General features: G+C 34.8%; 1 protein-coding gene across 1 annotated transcript in view; it reads left to right on the top strand.

The window, feature by feature from the left end:
- Nucleotides 1-22,109, top strand: part of STPG2 (sperm tail PG-rich repeat containing 2) — a gene marked incomplete at its 3' end in the record, with an annotated part of 87,686 nt that overhangs the window by 19,532 nt on the left and 46,045 nt on the right. Inside the window, 1 exon segment of the mRNA XM_026078466.1 lies at nucleotides 946-1,057. Coding sequence (XP_025934251.1) covers nucleotides 946-1,057 — 112 coding nt within the window.

Raw genomic sequence — 22,109 nt, 5'->3', positions numbered from 1 at the left:
TGCCTAAATCACATATTCCTGGTATAGGCTCTTAAGCCCTGGAGATACTCTTAACAATTTCATTCTTTAATACCTACTTAAGCCTACTTCTGAAGATAAGAGATTCTATGTAATGTTTCTTAAGTGTTGATGTCTGTGTCTGAGCAGGGATGGGCTTCTAGGCATATTTCAGAGGCCCAGGTCTATGGATTTTGGGAATAAAGTTAAAAATAAACATTACTTATGCCTATATATTTTACTAATCTACTGATTATGGCCTTAGTTTTCAGACTCCTGCTTTGAGAAACAGCAAGTTCTTTAGATGTGGCAGAGAGAAATACTTTAATTTGTGTGCCTTATCTGCAGCTGACTGGTCTTAATTTGCTGTCCAAGCATCTGCGATGATTTAAATCCTTTCCAGGCTCTTCCCCAGACTTACTGGAATGTCGTTTGAAGTAGTCATAAAAAAAATACTTGTATACGTAAAGTGATTTCCTTAAAATCTTTTTCCTTAAAACTAAATCGTGAAAGGGCTCTTTAGAGAGTTGCTGCTACCAAGAGAGTTTGCTAATTTTTTAAAAAGTTTCTGATATAGATGAATCTGTTTTGGCTAATTTCAGTGTTAAGGCCTGATTTAGAATAAGGACCTCATAACTCACTTGAAGCTTTGTTCTACATGAGTTTCAGTAACATATCTCAGAAGTCCTGTGTTCTCTTGTCTTTGCATGCTTTTTATTAACAACTGCATGGTTTTGCCATTGTTGAAACATGACTTGTGTTGTTTCTTTGGGCTCACAGAGTATTTGCAGAATATGGTGAGACCTCTCCCATTAATGAGTAATCTAGGCTTTTATTAGTTAYTGCAAACAGCAACTGTTTGTAACAGAAGAATATGTTTTCACTAAATGTATTTAGATAGGCATTTAAAGATGAAGGCTCATAAATCTTTCCTTTAACTTTCTAAAGGGAAGCGGCACTGTGTTATGAAAATGTCAACATCAAAAAAGAAGACAAGAAAAGATGTGACCTCTTTATCCCACGATATCATGAAGTAATAGAATTACAGGAAGAAAAGAAGGTAATGCCACTTCAGCTTTCTCCTACTACTTAAAAAGTAATTTATACCTGCACTTCAGGTATGAAGTTCTTATATGCAGGATGAAAAAACACTGCGATTTATACTGAAAATGAACAAAACCAGTTAAGAATGAAAAATTTGCTCTTCTGTTTTACTGTAAATCAGGTAAAATAATTTAAGAGCATAAGTTCTTAATTGTGAGGCTGAGAGTATTTTCACACTTTTCTTGGAAAGATACATCAATTGAATGATTYATAATCATAACTCATCTCAGGATTCATCAAGTTCCAATAAATATACATTAAAATATATTTAGAAGAAATTACCCATGCTGTTGATTTGGTTTCCTTTTAAAATATGTTTCAAACTGAATAAATGTAACATTTTGGATGTTTTTGTATTACGTGGCAGAATTTTGGAGTCTTTAAGAGTGCATGCTGAGAAAGTTATGGTACAGATGCATGAATTCTGTATTTTTTTCCTCTTAATTAAAATGCTTTGTGTTTGTTTATATATTTATATTTTTAGAGATTGCTTTAAAAAAGCACTGTATCACTAACTCCAACTGCATTTTTTTTCCTTTGAGTTTTCCATGTCTCCTGCAAAATTTGTTTCTGGGGTAAATTCTGTATATGAGAAAATCCTCTTCTGTTCTTTTCAACTGTTCTACTTTGATTCTGTCACTATAAAGAATTGTAATGTAAAGGAGATGGAAACCACCAGTTTGAAGGGATCAGTGACAGAAGAACAAGCAGCATCATTATACAAAATTCTGAGCAGTAGAGGTAACTAGTTGGATTTTCATTACACAATGAATAGCTGTTAAGCAGAACAAAAGACAGGAATGTCTACAGCTTTGACAGCCAAAGGCAAATAATTTTGTGCAGGTGAAAAGTTTTGTGCAGGTTCAAAGAACATAAACTTATGTATAACTGTGCTGTGGAACTTCTGAAAAATGGAATTTGAAAATCTTTATATGTAGACACAAAGCTGAGAGGAAACAAATTTATTTTTAATACAAGACCTTTCAACTTTAAGCCTATTATAACTAAGACTGTTGTATCACTGTGCAGAGCTCTTGCAGCTACTTGTGTTAGTGTAGCATAAACTTGCAAAAGCTATCTGATGAGGTCTCTTGACATAATGGGATTTTATTGCAAAGATTTATTGTGAACCACTGTTTCTTACTTGGGATCCTCTCTGACTATAATTAATGGGGATATTAATACCTTATCTCATGCAAAGGGCATAGGACCAAGCAGTGACATGAATGGGTGGAACTGTAATAGTGGGGGGCAGCTGTTTTCTTGGCATATGATCAGACATGTGCCATGTGAAGAGGTCTTAATGCRGGGTTAGGCCTTCTTAGCTCTTTTATATTTCATTCCTTTGACCCAATAAACCAGTTCAGTTTTTCCCAAGTATGTAGAGCTGCCCTTGACATAAGAGGAAGACAGAAACAGTCATATAAAGGGATATACAGGAGGGTGTATAAAAGAGCAGAGATGAGAGGATGAGATGAGTGCTTTTATTGAGGAAAATGCAATGCAGGAGACTAGATAGATCCAGGAAGGAGGGAAGAGTTGGTGGTTGTAGGCAGGAAGTGGTAGAAAAGAAAAAGATGACTAGGTTTGTGCATGTAGGTAGAGGAGGAGAATGTATTTTTGTCTATCTGGATTAAGGTAAATAAAAAAAAAGGCAAAGGAATATTGCTTTGTATTTTCAGATTACAGAAAATACCTCGTGGCAGTATTCTTTGTTTGATAAGTGTCAATCATGAAATTTTAGTATAAAAATAAAATTATCAGATAAAAGCTCTGTTAAATAAGAATTGAGAGTACATCCCGGTAATTTATGCAGATTAACAATCTATTGTAATTAACCTAAAGAAATACTAGTACTTCAAGGTATGAAACAAAAAAAATCTTTCATCCTTAACTAGGATGCTACTGTTAAAGGGTGTGTGTGTGTGTGTGTGGGGGGAATATAGCCATGTGAACAATCAACTGATCTCAGCCCTTTGCTTTGGGATTTAATGCGGTAACTGTAAACATAACCCTGAGTTTTGGGACTGGATTTGCTGGTGTCCAGGAAAGAATAAATGCTGATTTGTGCTTTTCCTACTGTCAAGGCATTCATGACGTTTATTGTCCTGTGGATCCACAGATTTCTGTTAAGACTTGAGGTTACAATGCAGCCTTTTTATTAGAACAGCCACAGAGCAGTAACTTGATCTCTCTACAGTATTTTTTTTCCCCTCCTCTCTCCACAAAGCTTGTAAGAATTTTGTATCAATGAAACTGTAGGCTCTGTGTCAAATTTGGTTAAGACTGACGAGCAGGTTCAAAATTATTACAGAAGAATGACTGGACTTGCATACATRCAAGAGATAGCTACATACAAGAGATAGCATGTCCTGGTGATCAGGCTGCAAACTGGAATATTTTTAATCATCAATTCATTCTGTTTTAGGATCACAAACTTTGAAATGTTCAGCTATAATTATGCTTATTACAGTATCCCTCCTGGGAAAGGCAAGGGTTTTCTTTCTGAACTTACTGTGAATTTTCATGTCTCAGAATTTTTAGATTTCTTCTGAGTTAAACTTTAATCTGAATTTCAATAAGTTAGAATGTTGTATTTGGGTGTAATACATATATAATGCATTTTACTTGGATTTTTCTACAGTCAAAACTGATCCTCTCCCACCTCTTTTTGGTGGGGAAATTCATATAAATAGTTTCATGAAAAGAAATAAAAGGAGACTTGCAGGATTGGTCCCTGATTTTTAGAGTATGATTACTACTAATGCTAAATTTGTATGATAATCTCTTCCCATCATGACCCCTCCCTCCAACCCAGATTTTTGGGGGGGAGGGTGTGGAGGGGAGTTTTTATAAGGAACTGCATCTTTTAGCCAAACCAGATGCAAAGTAAAATGGACTGCTGGAAAAGTTATCAAGRGGTAAAATTGTAATAGTCTTGCTGGAAGTGCAGGGGGAAAAAAAAAATCTCTGAAAGTATTGAGAGACTTTTAAATTTCATTTTGCTTATGTTTAAAGTGGAAAGTTAGTAAAAACAAACAAACTACAGAAATCTTGACAATTTCTTCTGTCCACTCATTTTCTTGCCTTGTCTGGCTGTCTGTAGTCACAGTAATGTCCTGAAAAGAAAGTCACGCTATGTTTCAAGAGAGTAGACACTGGACTTTAATACAGCCTTTTACTAATACAAAAAAGATTTTGGGAAAAAATTTGGTTAGGTGACTAATTCTGGCATTTTGTGAGGTGTAATTGAAAATAATCTTTATACAATGAATAGGATGTGTACATCTTTACTTTATTGCAGGCATTTAAATCGATATGTAAACTTTGCTGATCCTAATATATTTATAGCAAAATTTTTGTATTGTTAAATGTGTACTTAAAAACAATGTAAAGTACTATGGTCTTGGAATTTCTAAATTAAGTAATTTATAAATCCAAAAGCATCTGTAAGCTATTCTTAAACTGGGAAGCAGGAAAGGATGTRAGAAATTCCATCTTGCCTTTTTTTCTTCTCTTTCCTAATTTCTTCAACTCTGCCCCTGCAGCAAGTTCTTTCCTTTCCTGTAATCACGCTTTGTCACTGGGAGCTAATGAATATAGAGACCAGAGGGAGTCAAGCAAGGCCAGGGTGATGGCCCACAGCCTGTGTGTTTGTGGTGAGCAGCTGGCCAGGTAGGACCTATGTTATCCTTCCCACCCGCCCACTTTCCATGCAGTAATGAGCCAGGGCAGGAGGAGGGGATGCAGTGTGGCAGCCTCTGCGGCACCAGCAGAGTACAGCATTTCCTATTCGCAAGGAAGCTAAAAGTTTATGATGGTTCCAGAAGAATCTGAAGACTTATGGAAGATAAATCCAGTGGGTATTCCTCAGTACAGAGGAATGACATCCTGCTCAGGTTGTTCCTATGCTGCAAATGGGTAAAGGCGAGGAGAGCATTAGAAAGAAGTCTCATCTGCTTGCCCTGTCCTTATACTTATCTGCAGAGCATGTGCCCTGACAACATTTAGAGAGATGGTGTTGGCCTAGGTGAACATTTGGCCTTAGTATGGCTGTTTTTATGTATGAAGCCCAGGCTTGTTAGCTAGAGTTAGGCTGTCATGGAATTGGGCCGTAAGAAATGTCAAGAAAAAGCAGATCCCTGTATAGGTGGAGGGGTAAGGAAAGGACAAGTGGAAAACTTATCCTTTGGGCAAGTGCAAAACAAAATCCTCCTGAATCATTTCAGACAAAGAACTGTAGAACCAGATTTCACTTGGTAGCACTACTAGCATAGTACTAACAAAAATGATCACAGCTCGGAGAAGTGCTTTCAGTTTCTCATTTCTTCGTTAATACCGATGGCTTCCAGGTAGTCTTGCTTTGATGAATACCTCTGAGAGTGTCAAGGAGCAAGAATCTGAGCTGAACATGTGTCAAAAATGTTGCGCTGATGTGAAAAAGGCAAGTGCTGTATTGACATGTGTGCATAGAAGTATAACCTGAAAAGCATTTGAAATAAGTTCTGCTCTGTGTAGCACTAAGTATTATCTGGAGCATGGCGTCTCATTTAGAACACTTAAATTCCGAAAAGATACGGACAAATTAGAGGTAGTTCAGAGAAAAATAATGGGACTGATGAAAGATTTAGAGAATGTGCATAAATGGAAAAGAAGGATGAATTTTATTTAAAGAACAAAGAGGGAGCCACTGTAGTAGTCTTCAGGCAAAAGGTTGTTGAAGAGAGGGAAGGAATAATCTGGTTTCTATATCCATCTATAATCAAAATCAGAAGAAAGAGCAAACCTCTTTCATTTCCCATTTCTTTATTGTGCTTAAGCATATGTGTATCAAACTTGCAGCATATGCGTAGTCCTATCAATTTCAGGATATCCTGAAGTTACAAATATGTTTTTGTACCATACTAAATAAAACAGCACTGTTGTCTCTGTGTTGGAGATAGGCCTTTTGCCAGTCTGGTAAATATCAGATTTGTTTCCCCAAAAGAAAATGGCTGAAAAACTTAGTAGCTTGTGGATGTACTGTGTTACTACTTGCGCAAGGAGTTAATGGTCCTGTATCTTCCTCTGGCTCTGAGAAGATGRGCGTCTTTAAGAAAGGAGGGTAGGAACGGCAGTATAACTTTTTTCTATGCGACTTGAGGATAGAGTGCAAGGAAATAAGCAAGACTTGGAAGGAGCATTTTCTCCTCCTCCACTGTACTTTTCAATACTGTTAGAAGCTGATCACTAGCTGCATCCTTTCAACCATTGCTTGTTTCCAGATGATGCATGAACATGTGTATCAGAAGCTGTACATGGTACAATTTGTTTTTGCCAGTCTTCCTTTTTAAAATGTCAACACCTTTTACCCCACATCTATGTATTCAAGTGAGGTTGCAAGTTAGTCTGAATATGTAAATACTAACAGCAAAAAAAAAATAGTCACAACCTTAAGTGCATATTTAATGCTTATGCTATCTTATTTAATTATGCAACTGCATTTTCTTTTCTCAGGAGTCTTTCTTTTCTGTGAACAGAATAGTTTGTGTGAAGCATACTTATACAGAGAAATTAGATTCTGTCCGAAAGAGGCTAAAACAAGTGTGCTGAGGGGAGGAGTTACTTGGTAGGCATTATTAGATTTTTGTGTACTGTCTTCCTTAATTTTAACAAAGTATGGATATCATTTCTGTATAGACTATAAGATTTTAAAACTATACTATACTTTCTCAATTGTAATTACACATTTAAGGGTAACTGGTTATTTTGTATAAAAATAGAGCACATGCCTAACAAACAGATTTTATTGAAATCATAAACATTTCTTATTAATAAATTACAGGCCCTCAATGGCAAGTGAATTAACTGAAGAACAATATAGTACCGTTCAGAATGTTCTGTGCATATGCTATTACAATGATGATAACACTTACTGGAGTGTGTGTGTGGGGTGTGTGTGTGMCTTTTTTTTTTTTTTTTTTTAGTGCAAAGGGTGTATTCCTAACCTGTGAAGGCTAGGATTCACATTGTGAATAATCCCGTGAGTACAGAATTAATTTTTTTCTATGCTTCCCCTATGTTTTGCACCCACCACTCCCCCCCCCTTTTTTTTTTAAAACCTCACTATTGTTAACTTGTCCATGTAGAATAAATCAGAGAAACCCTCTGTCATAGATCTATCAACTGTATGTAGTAAGTTTCATCTTGTGTATAATGTTAGTAGCTTCTTGCAAAAGAGAATTTGCAGATTACTGAATCTTCTGTTGCCTCAGGCAAAAGACAGACTTCTTAATAATTTCAGTTCTGAAAACAACAGTTAATCGTCTGTGAATTTGAATCTGTTTGTAAAGGTAACTTACACTGCAGTTTTTGAGTATATTGTGGGCAAAACTGCAATTTATACCCTCACAGAGCAGGCATAAATTTTCCTATATTTACCAGGAATCTATTGCTTATATGCAAGGTAAGTCTTGGTGTGTTATTGACTCATTAGTTTTATACGGATTTTTAAAATATGAATGAAAAAGCAGGTGAAATACATACACAAGATGAACAACAGCTATTTCCAATTGTGTTGTAAAATAGTATTGAAACTTGAAGTTGTGTAAGGCTGTCATTTGTCTGATAATACTGAGAATCAAAAGTTATTCAGTGTTACTTTTTGGTTATTGGGACTTTGAGAGTTTTTGACTATGTTACGATTTGGATAAAAAATTGCTTGATTTCTRTCAAGCCCAAAATCCACTTGTATTTTTAGCCTAGAAAAATCATGTAACAATACTCTTTACTTCTCAGATATATTTTATTCTAAAATACCAAAACCCCCTACAAATATGAATGTATTGAGCCTTACAAAACAAATGTGCAGGAATCATAACCTCATTACACCTCTATATTCTTTACTATGAACTGGAGATCATTTCACTTATTAAGGGTTGTCCAACAGATGAGCCTAGGAAGGACTAAAATCTTGTCTTCTAATAGTGACTTCTTCCTTATTTTATGAAACCAGCTACTGAGGCAACATATTATCAGTTTAATATCACTACAGAACTGTTTTTTCAATATACCATTACCTGGTATAACTAGTAAAGAGTTTTTCTCGTTGGGTCAATTGCAGCATTTAGTGTGTTTGGATTTCCTATCTCCAGCTAGTAAAGATGCATCAAAAATGAAATTGGTGGATTCTTGTGTAGTGTTTTGAAAACTTTACATATCATTTTATTACTTCTCAATACTTTTGGATAAATTGTGACTTTGCTTTGTTATAGCTGTTTATTAATGAAATCCTGGTGAATCCAGGGAGATGGTAACATTCTCTGCAGGTTTCACCCCACAGCAACTCAGTAAGTCATAACTTTTTTTTTTTTTTTTTTTTTTTTTATTATTTTTTTTTTTTTTTTTTTTTTTTTTTTTTTTTTTTTTTTTTTTTTTTTTTTTTTTTTTTTTATTTTTTTTTTTTTTTTCTCTCTAGAGAGAGTTCCTCTCCAGGGTTTCTGCATTGCAACATTTCTTGACCTTTTGCTCTCCACCTGAACTGATGAATGGTTGGATTTGCATCAATACTTTGTTCATAAGTAGCTGGCTTCTGTGGTGCCATCACTTTCCCATGGAATTGGCAGAATGAGTTCAATCTCCTCTAACTCCCATGRTGATCATTATACAAAATCCATTAGCTTGTGGTCTGTGTGAATGGAGTTCACTGTAAAAGCTCTTTCCTGCACTGATATCAGAATATCCTTTTTAAAAGCTATGAATACTTTAGGACTTTTGCAACTGTTAAATATTTCCTTTAAACTTTCTGATTTTTACTGTTAGTGTCAGTGGCTGTGTATGTATTAATTACTATAGGCATTTGGAGCTTTTATGTCRCTGGGCAATTGAGGTAAAGCAGAATGAATTTCTCATGTCTTTATTTCAGGTTTTCAGGTTATTTCAGATTGTCCAAAGAAAAATAATAGGGTTTTTTTGTTAAGAAATATGAAAAGACCACATTAAAGTGTGTGTGTGTATTAGAGTGTGATAGAGATAGCCTAGTAAGACTAATGATCACCTGAAATAGTTGTCTTTTGCTTTTGAAGCTTAACCCTTTTGGTCATCAATCAGTCAACAGTGGCAGGTAGTGACCATTAGGTGGATTCATTAACACCCTGCAGCCTTCTTGTACAGGGTGACCCACATCTGTCTTCATTAGAAGTTTGCTAGTTGCCAGTAGTGAACAGATGGGTCATTACTGTCTACATTGCCCTCTGGGCATACCTGGAGGACAGGCAAAGTCATCCTCTACAGGACACAGATGCGTAGTTACTTCACAGAAATGGAACAAAATATTTACAATAACACTAATAACATTAGGCGTTATCCTCAGACTAGCCTGTTTATTTTTGTTGGTTTTATTTTTATTTATTCTGTCTCATACCATTAAGAACATGAGAGTATGGCTAAAACAGAGACTTTGAATTATTTACGAACACTTCATAAAAATATTAATGTATAACGTAGCAATGCTGAACTATTAATATTTTCATTCAAACTCTACATGTTGATTTCACCATCTCATTTCTTCTTTACAAGCAGAATATTTTCTATGCATCATTCATAATCCTTTTTGCCAGGAGAAGAAAGTAAAAGCATTTTTCCTTATTGAATCAGCATTGCTGTTAACACTGCATGAGTTTAAATCCTCTTTACCACCATGGTTGAACATATTTTGGAAAATACTACATATTAATTATTCAGTACAGATTGCCTTCTTCCAAAACCTTCTTTCAAAATTTTGGAATAGTTGAGCATGTATTTGGATGGTAGCAGCATTATAATTGGTCTTCCACTTCAATGTTTTCTGGAAAGATTTTTTTTTTAGTCTGAGTTTAATGTAAAGCATTGTTAAATGTGGAGCAAACTGATTTCGGCTAGAAAGCCTGGTTATGGAACTAGCTTTTCCCCCACCTTGTTCTCCAGAACGGAACAAGGGCTACATTGTACCGGTGGAGCAGGGCTCCCCTTCCCCTCACCACTTTGAGAAGGCGTTGGTGAATGCCAAACCTMGCCTCCCTCCTACTATCCTGCTCTTTTTGGAGACAGTGATGCTTACATCAATATCAGCTTTTATTGTATAAAGTAAAAATAGGAGACCAGTATCTGCTACTGTGTGAGTGTTATTTCTTATGGATTTTCTTGTTGTGTGAGAGGCTGTAATTCACTTCCTTAAAAAGGTACTTAGAATATATTTTTTGAGTTTAATATRTGTCAGATTATTGAATTAAAAAAGAAATACAAAATTTTTATAACAAATGCCACCTAGTTCTGTTATGCCATTTGAGAATATGGGGGTTGAATAGTTTGGTATAGCAATGCTAACCCGGATTTATCTCAGTGGCTTTTTATGCCTTGATTAGATGAATTCTAAGCATATCCTTTATTTTAAAAATTATATTTAAAATAATTTTACAAATTTTTTTCAGTGGTGCTTGAAACTTCAGTTGCAGAAATTTAGTATCAAGGCAATAGCTTGAAAATAATCTGAATGGAATTTCACTTGCAAGGCAAAGTAATATGAGTATCATAGGAAATTAGAACAATCCTGTCTACAAACTTGTACTTCCTGTTCTTCTGGGACTTTTTTGTCATGTGTGCATATTTTATGTGATGCTGGCAAGATAGCAGTGGCTTTAACAGATTCTCTCCATCTTTGTTGATCTTGCATTGTTTGTAAGCTCCTTGAGAGATGAACTTCTTGGAGTTAAACCTTCATTTCGATTCTTAAGTTAAAATTTTTTTTTTTGAATATGTTATCACTGTCAACCCTACCATAGCTAAGCATATATGAATAGTTCATGGCTTTAAAAAAGAAAAAAGGATATAAGGCCTATACATGTGTCCTGTCATATTTTTTTTTTTAATGTGTATTTGTGATGTAATACAACCCTTTTCAATCTTCTCTTATTTGGAGCTGGCTTAAGGAATTCCTGCCTCTCTTCCCCATTACCCTCCCTCATTCTCAGTATGTTATTGTGCTATGGAACTGATGGGATGCAAAATCAAAATTGTAGTTTAGGAGTGGGAAAAAGCAGTGGAAGGGCAAAGCAAGCATATTGTTAATCTGTGGTCTCATTTGAGCTGCAGCAAGTGCTCAGCTCGCTTTCCTCCAAGAGTGTAATGTCTGCAGTAGCCTAATTTTTAGGGAATCATTACATATTTTTTTTATTAGCTGTTTAATTTAGGTATCCCTTTATTTAAAAAGAAAAAAAAAAGTGCATCCTGACTGTCTGCCCCCTTCAATATGATTGGATGCTGTGCAGCTTGAGATGAAGACAGCTTTTTTCCACTTCAGTCATCTTTGTAGATGGGTAGGAGAAACATTAGAGGTGGTTGGTGTCATATCCTCTTTTACAGACTTGAGTCAGTCAGTGCAAGTGATAATTTTCTGATTGGCTGCGGTCCGTTTGGAACTTGCTGCGTAGCACTCTCTTTACATTGAAAGAGAGAATTTCTTAAAATAGAAATTTCATCCATCAAAAATTCCATATACGGAAACACATTTTACATCCTCAAAAGGGTTAATAGAAAACCAAACAGGGTCATTRGAGATGTCTTCTAAATAAATATTGCCTATATCAAATTCAGGAGCAGTATCAATTTTAATGGAATTTGCCTTACTGGACAAAGCTTACCCTTGATATAAGCATAATTATAATAAACTTTAGACTTTAGTTTTTATAATAAAAGAGTTTTTGTTTCTTTGCTTCTCATAATAAGTTGAACTCATATCCACTTGGAAGCTGTTTGCTGTGTTTTAAGTGCGGTGCAAGACTAAACTTTCAGTGCAGCTTAGCTCTCAACTTCCTGTTAAATGGGGGTTGGTAGAAAGGACAAGAGCAAGTAGTAGCTTTGTGCTCTTGGCTGTAAATAGTGTTTTCTTTTTTTTTCCCCCTCCCTGGGGGAAGGTGTAAGGCTGTAATGCCATAGAAGCTACTGTTTCTCTGTTCATAATTTAGAACAGATAATAATTTTGTCCAGTTCCTTTTCTACTGGATTGAGAGAACTTTTTTCCATGTTTCTGGATGACCTGGATTTCTTTTACCAGACTTCTGTGAAACTTTTCCAGTAACAGAATGTTCATTCCTTGTGGATGTGTAAATACATTTTTCTGTTGTGAGTGATGTGACATTTGAAGTAGCATTTAAAGGCAAACATGCTTTGGAACTAAAATTGTATAGTACTAGTGCTTGCTTGTGCCAGTTTTAGTAAAAAACAAAAACTATTATTCTAGGAACTTGTGACCTTGTCCCCTGGAAAGGTTACATTTCATGTATGAGGAATTGTCTATTATTTAAAAAAGCCATCTTTGGTTAAAAAATAGAACACATTTTGTTACCAGAATAAATTTTATATGTTTAGTGAAGAATACCATTAGTGAGGTTGTCAGAAATAATATACTCATGAATGATAAAACTATAACTTTTGAAGTTTTATGTACAATAGATGAATTGGACAGCAAACAAAATACATGCTTTCTACTTGCAGTAGGGATGATTTATGACAGCTAATTCTACTTGGCACATGAAAGGGAGCATTAATAGTTTGTCTTGTGGGAAGTGCAATACCTTGCTGCTGTTGCTATATTTTGTCAGTTTTTTTGCTTGAGATACACTTTGCTGTTGTGCATGATAAAAAGGTGGCAGAAGCTTGTTGCTTTGACTTAAGGAAAGTACTAAAATTTATTGATCCTCTCAGTTTTTGAGAAATAGCATACTGTATTAGCATGTTCTATGTATTTACAATCTTAGCTTACCCAGCAGTAAAGATCACATTCAGCACCTATCTAGAATATTTGCATTTATTTACATTGTTTACCGAAGCCATTAAAATAGTCTGAGAAGCATTCATTTAAGATTGCCCAGGTAACCTCAGTATGGTCTTGTTGCAACTATAATTTGTGATACAATTTTTAATTGCATGATGATGTATTTTCCACAGGATCTCTCACCTTAGGATGTAGAATAGGCAGTTTTCACTGAATGAATAGTTTTTTTATTTTTTTTCTTTCTCATTCTGTGTGAACCCCATGCTATATATTTCACATCCTCTTTGCCGTGTTCTGAAATGAAGGTGATTAATTTCCTTTCTAGTGTTCATATTCTGCTGCTCATTGTARTTTTTTTAACCTCTTTACAAGCATAAAATGCATCTTCTTTCATTGACTCCTAGTCATATTCAGTCTTGCTGCTGCTGTCCTCTGTTCATTTTTTGGTAGCTTACCTTACACCTTTTTCATTGTTACACCCATCTTTTGTGCCTCTCTAGTCTTTGGCGCTCTCCCTCCTCCAAAACTATAATTTATATATATATATATATTTTTTTTCATTTTTTTTTTACAACAGCTTTTCTAATATAGACCAAAATTACATGAGTGATTTTCATTCTGCTGTTAAATTATGGATATGTGAAAATGGGTATGCCCTTGTGAAACTTCTGAACGTTACTTAAAAGCACTAACTCTGTGTAATGATATATTAATATCGCTAGAAAGGAGGACAGTGGTTTGCTACTTCATTGAAAATACAAACAATTTTGGGTTTAGCACCTGAAAACTGAGTATGGTAGTTCAGACTGAGGAACWGTAGAGTGATGAACACTTTGCAGTGGCTTTATAACCACATGTTCAAACAGAGTTATSCTTCAGTGTTTAACAAATTGAAAAATCATACATTCTGTAAAGAAATCTGTATCTGACAAATGATAACAGTGATTTTAAATGGCCATTTGATACAGTTATGTTAGTTATGTGTTTAGATCACCAAAACATTTTTTATGCATTATGTTTTTAGAATTAACAACAGGATTTACTCTCCTATTTATTTTATTTTATTTTTTTAAGGCTACATTTTTCATTTGTATCAAGAGATTACTTGAAAAACATATGTGGGGATTCAGAGGCAAAATAAAGGCTTTGTAATGACAGTTGAGATAATCTGAAGAGCATCAGTATTAACAGTAAAATTGTGCTGAACATAATTACTAAAGACTAATACATTATACGTTAATGAATTTTCTGTTGCCTCCTAAATAGTAGACCATAGTCATTTTCAGATAGTGATTATTCACAGACAAGTTGTCCAATGATTTTTTTGTTATCTTAGACATTGGTATTTGTCAGCTTATACAAGTACCTGTCCATAAGACCTCCTGGAAAAGATTTTTGTCATATGAATACACTTTGCTGTTGCCTAATTTCTTTTATCATTTCACCAGGTTCCTTCTTGGATTTTCTTGATTGACACTAATGGCACTTGCATGTTCAAAAGAGCTACCACTGTCATGTTTGTGTCTGATCTGCCACTAGTCAGTGGTAGGTTTTTTTTGTTTTTTTTTTTTGTAGAGAAATGTGTTTCAAGATATTGGTGTTCTTGATGTATTCATACTATTGTTACATGTGGCACTTTGCCCATTTTTACCATTTTGTGTTGCATTATGGTCTGATTCAGACTTCCTTCTCTTAAATGAGGAAAAAAGCTGTATCAGCTTCCTGAAAATTCTTAGATCTGCATAAAAATGTTCTGTATTTAAATATTCTCCAGACAAAAATGACCTGAATCTGCACAAGGACAGTCTATTTCAGTTCAGGTTCCTTATATATTGGACTTATGGTATAGTATTCTCAAGATGTCTGGTAGACTAGATCACATCTCCTGCCAGTGATGGTATTGACTAGTCTTGTTTGGTCACCTCCTCCCACTGTCCCATCCCTTATCCTCGAAGATAGCTATTGTTTGTACTGTCCTATTGAGACCATCATGTGGGAATCATGTTCTGTTTTTAACCTTGTCCAGGTTTGAACTGCCCCCCCCCCCCTTTTTTTTAATGTGTTGGACTTGGAAAATCAAATTATTCTCAAGCAAGCTTCTAATTGATTTTCTGTGACCTGAATTTTCACAGCTAACCTTTCAAGTTGAGAAGTCCATGTGCTGAAAGATACTGTCAAGCAAAATGAACTTCACATGAATATATCCTTTTTAAATCTTCCCAAGCACAGAATTATTGGCCTGGAAGTTTATTAATTCTTTTTGCACCTCTCAATCAACTCCATTTTTTTAAAGTGCAACATTTTTACTCTTGGATCTTAAATAAACCACCATGCAAAATAAAAGGCTTTAGCATTTTTTGTGGAGAAACCTATGACTTTGTTCTTCTCTGCAGTGTTAAGTGTGACAGCAAGTACAGTGGTCTATCCATCAGGTTCATGATGAAATTTTATTCAAGCACCAGTAATTAAGTATGTTTTCTTCACAGGAATACAAATGCTAGTAATAGTGTATCTACACACTTTTTATTCCATTTACAATATGGCATTAGAAATATTAACTGAACAGCATCAGTAAAAGTATAATTTTGCTGATAAATTAATGCTGCTTTGTAGATCATTCAGTGTGGCTGCTTGGGCTTCTTTTCTTTGGATTATCTTTTCAGCTTTCTTTCAACAGATAGTGGGGTGACCTTTTAAGACAGCTATTTATTCATYGGAAGTGGAGGCATATTATTCCCTTTAATGAAAAGAATTTATGAGAATTTGTACTTGGCAATCGCTGGTACCAAAGTGGGGTCAGTACAGTGTGAAGTACTGTCTAATGTAACATCTGTAATAGCACAAAATTACAGATTATTTCCTCACTTTTAAAAGGTATTTTTATTAATCTTGCTATTAATGTAGTTTTAAAGCCATACTCTATCGTGTACCTATATAGATTCTAACGGAGACTATGCCTGATGAAAGGGTTTCTCTGTGAAAAATCATCAGGGAAGAAGAATGTTGCGGGGAGAGTTCCTGAGGTTTTGTTATGGGCTCAGTGTGATAGGAAGAAAGACACATCACTGCAGATTTGATATCAGTTATAAGCCTTTATTGGGTGACTTGATTAAACATAAAAAGTATGCAAGGAAATAATTTCCTTTAGTAGGATCTTTCAGAATTAATGTTACTTCAAAACTTATGCATTTTCATGCCTGATGTTTATATACCTTAAATACAGATCAGCAAATTTGACTCTTTTAAAAAGATTGCTATAATTTAGTATCATTAACTGTTTTCAGCATGATATTAATTAGAATAYGCAAGCTAGCTGCATGAAATGAAATTCATTTGACTAAAGCAATGTTGATATGAGGTAATATTGATGTAGTACTCCTTTATATTATTTGTCAAGAGGAGGTTAAGTTTATCATATAAAGAAATCTTACTAAAAGTAAGATATCTGATATCTGTAACTACATTGTGCTAAGGCTTCTCAAAAACTGGAAGACAGAAGGCCAAGAAACATCTGAGAGATGTGAGACTAATTTACCAAATCTGTGTCACTTCTAAACCTTCAGTCCGATTTGGGAGGAGGGGAGGTTTTGATCAATTTATCTTTAAACCTTTTGTTTCAGGAAAGTRGAGATAGGAAAGTGGTATTAATCTATTTTTGCCACTTTTATCTCACACTAAGTGCAGCTCAGTTGCTCCCCATCTAAACAGAGCTAGCTAAACTGTACTGTCTTGTGATCGGAGGGTACACCTAGCTGGACATAAGTGAGGTGTTCCCTRCTTGTTGCCCTAGGAGTCAAAAAATATTTTTGTGTAGCACTTGCTGGATTTACATTAATATGGGAGAAATATGAGAAAGAGGCTTACTATCAAGAGAGTGAGACTTGACATTTAATGTAGGCTTTTTAAGGTCCAGAAAAACTGTTCAGATGTAGCAGCTTTATAATGGTTGGAACTTGGATTTAATGTAGGCGAGCTAAGTACTGTATCTGATCCTTATTGAATCAGTAGGAAAAGTTCCATTCCTTAATGGAAGTTGGGCTGCCTCCTATTTATTTAATGTGTCTTTAAAAAACCAACAATAAAGCCCCCAACCCCTCCCCCCAAAACCCCCAAACAGCAACAGAACAAATCACTCTTGAGTATTCTAATACCGTAAGACTTGCACAATGCATTTGTAAACTAATGATTTACAGAAATTAGCATACTATTTGGAAAAAAATTTAGGAATACTGTCTCCTTCAAGGACAAGTGTAGACTGAATGATGGAAGGCTCAGTTGTTTACGATCGCTGAAAATGCAATGAATGATGATGCTTCAGATGTGAGCTTTGCTCTGTTCAATGCACAAAATAAATGCAAGGAGAGAGGAACCTGCAAAAAGCCTGTTGTATGTGCACATTGTGTACATGAAAACATCAGGAGTTTGTTTTATATTTATAAATGCCACCAGTTTTCGGGTTCTGGGCTTTGGTGTATCAGGCAGGAAATGGAAAAACTAAGTAGACTGTCATATGGGAAGTGTTAATCTTTGTAACTGATGGCCAAGTTGTAGATTTAGCCAAGTTCAAGTCCAGAAAAAAATCCATTGAAGTAATTAGACTTTTTGGATCTATATGGCCATGAGAGAAGGATCATGATGATGTGCAGCTTCATTTGTCAGTTACTTTAAAAACTAAATTGTGTAGGTGTCCTGCAGAAATAATATTATRGGCTTAAATAATAAAGTTTCTGTTGTGAAGTGTGAAAGTGCTAATTAGTTAGTTAATGGTATCTGCAAAAAGGCAGAAGACTGAACAAAACTTTCAGCACTATAATATTGAACCCAGACTCTGTTCTGAGATATGCTTGTGTAAATATGGTGTAAATATGTTGAAAGGTTGCTGAAAAAAGTGGAAGGAGTTCAGAAATAATCATGTATTTGAAAGCTTTTCTGAACCCCAGCTCTTTCAGAGTACAAACCTACAAAGGTATGTTTGAGCTGTGTGTGGGGAAAAATGCTCGCAACTGCTGTGCAATTTAACTTCATCCTATGTGTAGTGCATCTCATTTGAGCCACTACAAATAGACACAGGGTATAAATAGAAGAATAGTTCACAGGGTGCAAGTGGGTTTTGGGATCAGGATTTTGTTTTAGTATATTTATTAATACTTAAGGACAACTAAACTGTTAGTACTTTAGAGCTTTAAAAACACTTCTCCCATCAGCAGAAGCTCCAACAAAGTTTCTGAAGTAAGCTTAATGTAGTTTTTTTCTTTTGTCTGTATTTGTATTTATATACTTTTCAGCAACAGTTCAACTGTACCTGGCACTGACATTGTCTTGAGCTGAATTACATTTTTTAGTATAGAAAGTATTAAAGGCTTACAGAGTTTGTTTAAAAATTCTTAATACTGAAACTCACATTTGCCTGTTTTTAAGAAGAAAAATACAGAATTTCAATTTCYAGTTCTGTTAATGTAATATATTTTGGGAACCATAAATATATGCCACAATAAAGACTTCCATGCCTTAAAAGTAAGATTAATGTATTAAAATCTCAATGATTGGTGAGACATTTTCAAAACTTAGAATGTGCTTTTATACCTTTGAATCTGATCACTCCATCTTCACTGTTGGCATTTTRCTTTTTCCCCTAGTATTTACAAAATTATTGTTCCATCTTGCCCGTAACAAATATTTCAAGAAATAAAATATAGTTGACTATACAAATTTCCATTGGACTTCTATATTGATTGACCTTTATATTGATAATGAAAATCTGTTTTTATTAATAAAGCACATTGCAATCTTGAAAATTGTCAGTAATGCATCTGATGTGATTTATTAACATAACAAAATTATTTGTGTGAGTGTCATAGTCCTTTTTAGCTTAAAATCTTTGAAAAGTATATTCTGACTGTAAATGAACTTGGAAATTGTACGAAGACTACAGTTTTATACAATTTATTTATTTTTCTTCAGTTTCTCAGAGCGGTCAGAATAATTTGTTGCTTGGCTGAAGTTCATCATTCTTAGTTTTTGCCCACAGGAATATGGGTTGAGTAGCGTGTGACTGTGCATTTAAAATAACATCTGCAATCTGTGTGCTATGGTATTTTGCTGTGTTTAGAACCTTTGGGCTTGCTGATTTCTTTTAGTTTTAAAGATAGGTTTTACTTCGATGTCTTTTGAGCCATCAATATTTTACATAAGGAAGTTTTAAAGAACCTTAAGACTTCCCTGTTAAATTGGAGGGAATAAATTTCAATTTGAAATCAGTACTGTCCTGTAATCCTGAAACTTAATTAAATAGACCTTAAAGAAATCCACTTAGCAAATCTCTAAGATACAGTAGCAGGCTGGAATTTTCAAAGCAGTTTGAGGGCTATGTGCCAATGGGAGTTGAGCATCTGATTCCCTTGGGTTACTTTAAAACCCCAGCATTAGTGATCCTGTTTTTCATTTCTCTCCCCTCCCTCCCTCCCCCCTGCCCCCCCCGTCAAATATTGACTAAATTCTTTGTGAAAGAAGTAAACAAATTTGTGATACTTTTGTGTTAATAGCAAGTGATTCTAAAATCCAAAGCTTTCCAATATTTGAAGAGATCTGATGAGGGAACAGGTATCTCAGCTTTCAGCTATTTCTTATTAATTATCTATTCCATATTTAAATCAAAATAAAGGTTCTGCATATGCAAACTAGTTGTTTTCTTAGTTTAGTTTAAACTTATCTATAGAGGAAATGCTGAACCACAAAATTGAAGTTGTGGAAAGCATGGTGCTATTTAATTTCTGTGCTTTCTCTTTCCAGCCCTATTATTTTTCATATTGATCCTTAGTAGGATTTGTCTAACATTTTCCCTGTACTTGCTTACTGACAAATTAACTGAAGTTCAGTTCTCCTTCAGGTAGGAGAAGCTAAAAATGATCCAAATATTCTTGTTTTTAGGAAATAACTGTGTTATATGTTGACTTTGTCAGCAGTGCTAGTTCARGCAAGAAGCTCCCATGTTTTCCCCAGCTTTGTCGCTCATTCCTGGCCCTATGCTGTGGCTGGTCACCTCATTGCTTGCCTGACCTGTTAGCAGCTTACTGAGCAGGGGGCTTGGAGCTTGCAAACTATCAGCAGGACTCGAATTGTCCCTCAGCCTCCCAGGCAAGGAGGAGCTGTGTCAGGAGCCAGGGGCTCACAAGGTCCTCGTGAGTGTGGAAGTAGAGGTTATCCCAGATGGTCCCTGCATGGCTTCCTCTTGTTGGAGAGACTTTCTTAGGACAAAGAGTTCCTCTGTCCTCATCAGGCTTGGAGGAGCCGGGTGTCCTGAAAGTCCTGGCTGCTGTAAACTGTARTAGAGATAATAGCTGGCTGTAATAGATGATGTCTTCTCTGTGATAAAATGACTAAACTGCTGTTAAATAGCTTTATATGTGTCAGYGGGAGTATTTTGTTAAACAGGCTTAAGCATCTATGTATATATTTGTCTTTACTATATTGGATCAATGTCTTGTTGAAGTATTTGTTTATGTTCTTGGGGAGGAAATAAAGGTCTTCTGGATATCCTGTAAACCAGACTGTTTCAGCAATCTGTTTTGTTTAGGTTTAGGATTATAATCTGCTTCAGGGCTCCTGCTTCTTCCTCAAAATAGGCAGGAAAATGCTTTAATATATGAATGAGGTTATTAAACGTTTACTTCAGTGATCCATATGTAGATATTAGAGATTCTTAGATGCAGGACAGTGTAGATATACAGAACACTTTTCTGTTATGCAAAATAAATATATTGTATTATAATTAATGGTTTAAATGGTTCGATGTGCTTGCACTTCCAAAATACACAGCAACACTTTCTGTAAGAAAAAAATCATTCAAGTAGGAGCACTGGTATGACTGCTTTATTTGTGTTTCTACCACTGATTATAATTCTCTTTATAGGTTTCTGTGAATCATTAAGAAAGTTGTAAGCAAAAGCTGCAGTTTCTYTCATGTTTTCCTTGTTTTACACCATAGAATAAAAATAGACAGTTTGTGAACTCTCAGCAACCCTGTAACTGATAATGAATGTAATTGTATGCTTAAATAGTCCTAAATTTGTTTCTGATCTGCATTCCCACCCATTCTAGACTAGAAAATATTCTGATGCTAACAATATAAAATAATTTAAGTAGTCTGTTTCATGATAAATGGTTCAGTGAGACAGATTGTGTTGTAATGATACCAGTTTAATGAAAGGGTAGAAATATGAGAATGATAATTAAAATCTGTCAAACTTATTAATTGTAATCATATCTTTTTATAGCAGAGTTGCTTGGCACAAAATTAATTCTTGCCTRCCGTAGTGAATAATGTACATAGTGCAGTTTTCTGTACTTTTTAAAAAAAATAAAAGATAGTAAATTAATTGTAGTATAAATAGATCTTACTAGACAGATTATAGTAAGAATGCATACTACCAAAAGATAACATACTGATCACTAAAATATAGCAAAATAATTGATATATCAGAATTTTATCATAAACAGACACAATGTTATAAATCGATTAACAGACGTTTATCATCATATACTGAAACATCCTATTATCTCCTAGAATTTTGAAATTCCATCCTCTTCCTAGACCTTATATGTACCCTAAGCAAAAAATAATTGATTGAAATAATAATTTTTTTCCTGAGCAGGCTGAGATCACATTAAGTGTCTAATATAACAATGTGTTTTGCACAGCCATGCAGACTTTGCTCTGTGTAAAGTTAGTACACTTCTGGAATTTCAAAATGGAGAAAAACTTATTTTTTACTTGGTGTTTGATTGTTGCTAGTGTTTGATTGTTGCTGGTTTTATTGAATAATTGTGACTTGTTTTTGTTCTGAGTTTTTTTTATTCCAGATATATCATTTTAAGCACAATGTCTTTCATTTTACTGTTGCAGATCAACTCCAAATTGTTTCTCTGTCCTCTTTAGCCATGTAAGATCTTTGTAGCGTGCTTGCTTGACCTAAAGCWGTTTGCTTTTAATTAATTCCTGGTTTTGATGATATAGGACTGGTCTTTTTCTTTTTATGAAATACAGAACGCATAGTAACTCAGGTTAATGTAAGTTTACATTACAATTGCATGAARAAGTTTTGCAGATTCATCTTACAGAACTGAAGAGATTTTGCAATGAGTGTACTAAGAATTAGGCCATCAACCATTAGTTATTGCTCACTAGAAAGAGTACTACATATGGATGTCAYAGTCATTAACT

Source organism: Apteryx rowi, unplaced genomic scaffold (genome assembly GCF_003343035.1).
Source record: "Apteryx rowi isolate R43461 unplaced genomic scaffold, aptRow1 scaffold_48, whole genome shotgun sequence".
NCBI lineage: Eukaryota > Metazoa > Chordata > Aves > Apterygiformes > Apterygidae > Apteryx > Apteryx rowi.
Note: the sequence above shows the minus strand (reverse complement) of the source record. Positions and strands in the feature narration are given on the sequence as shown.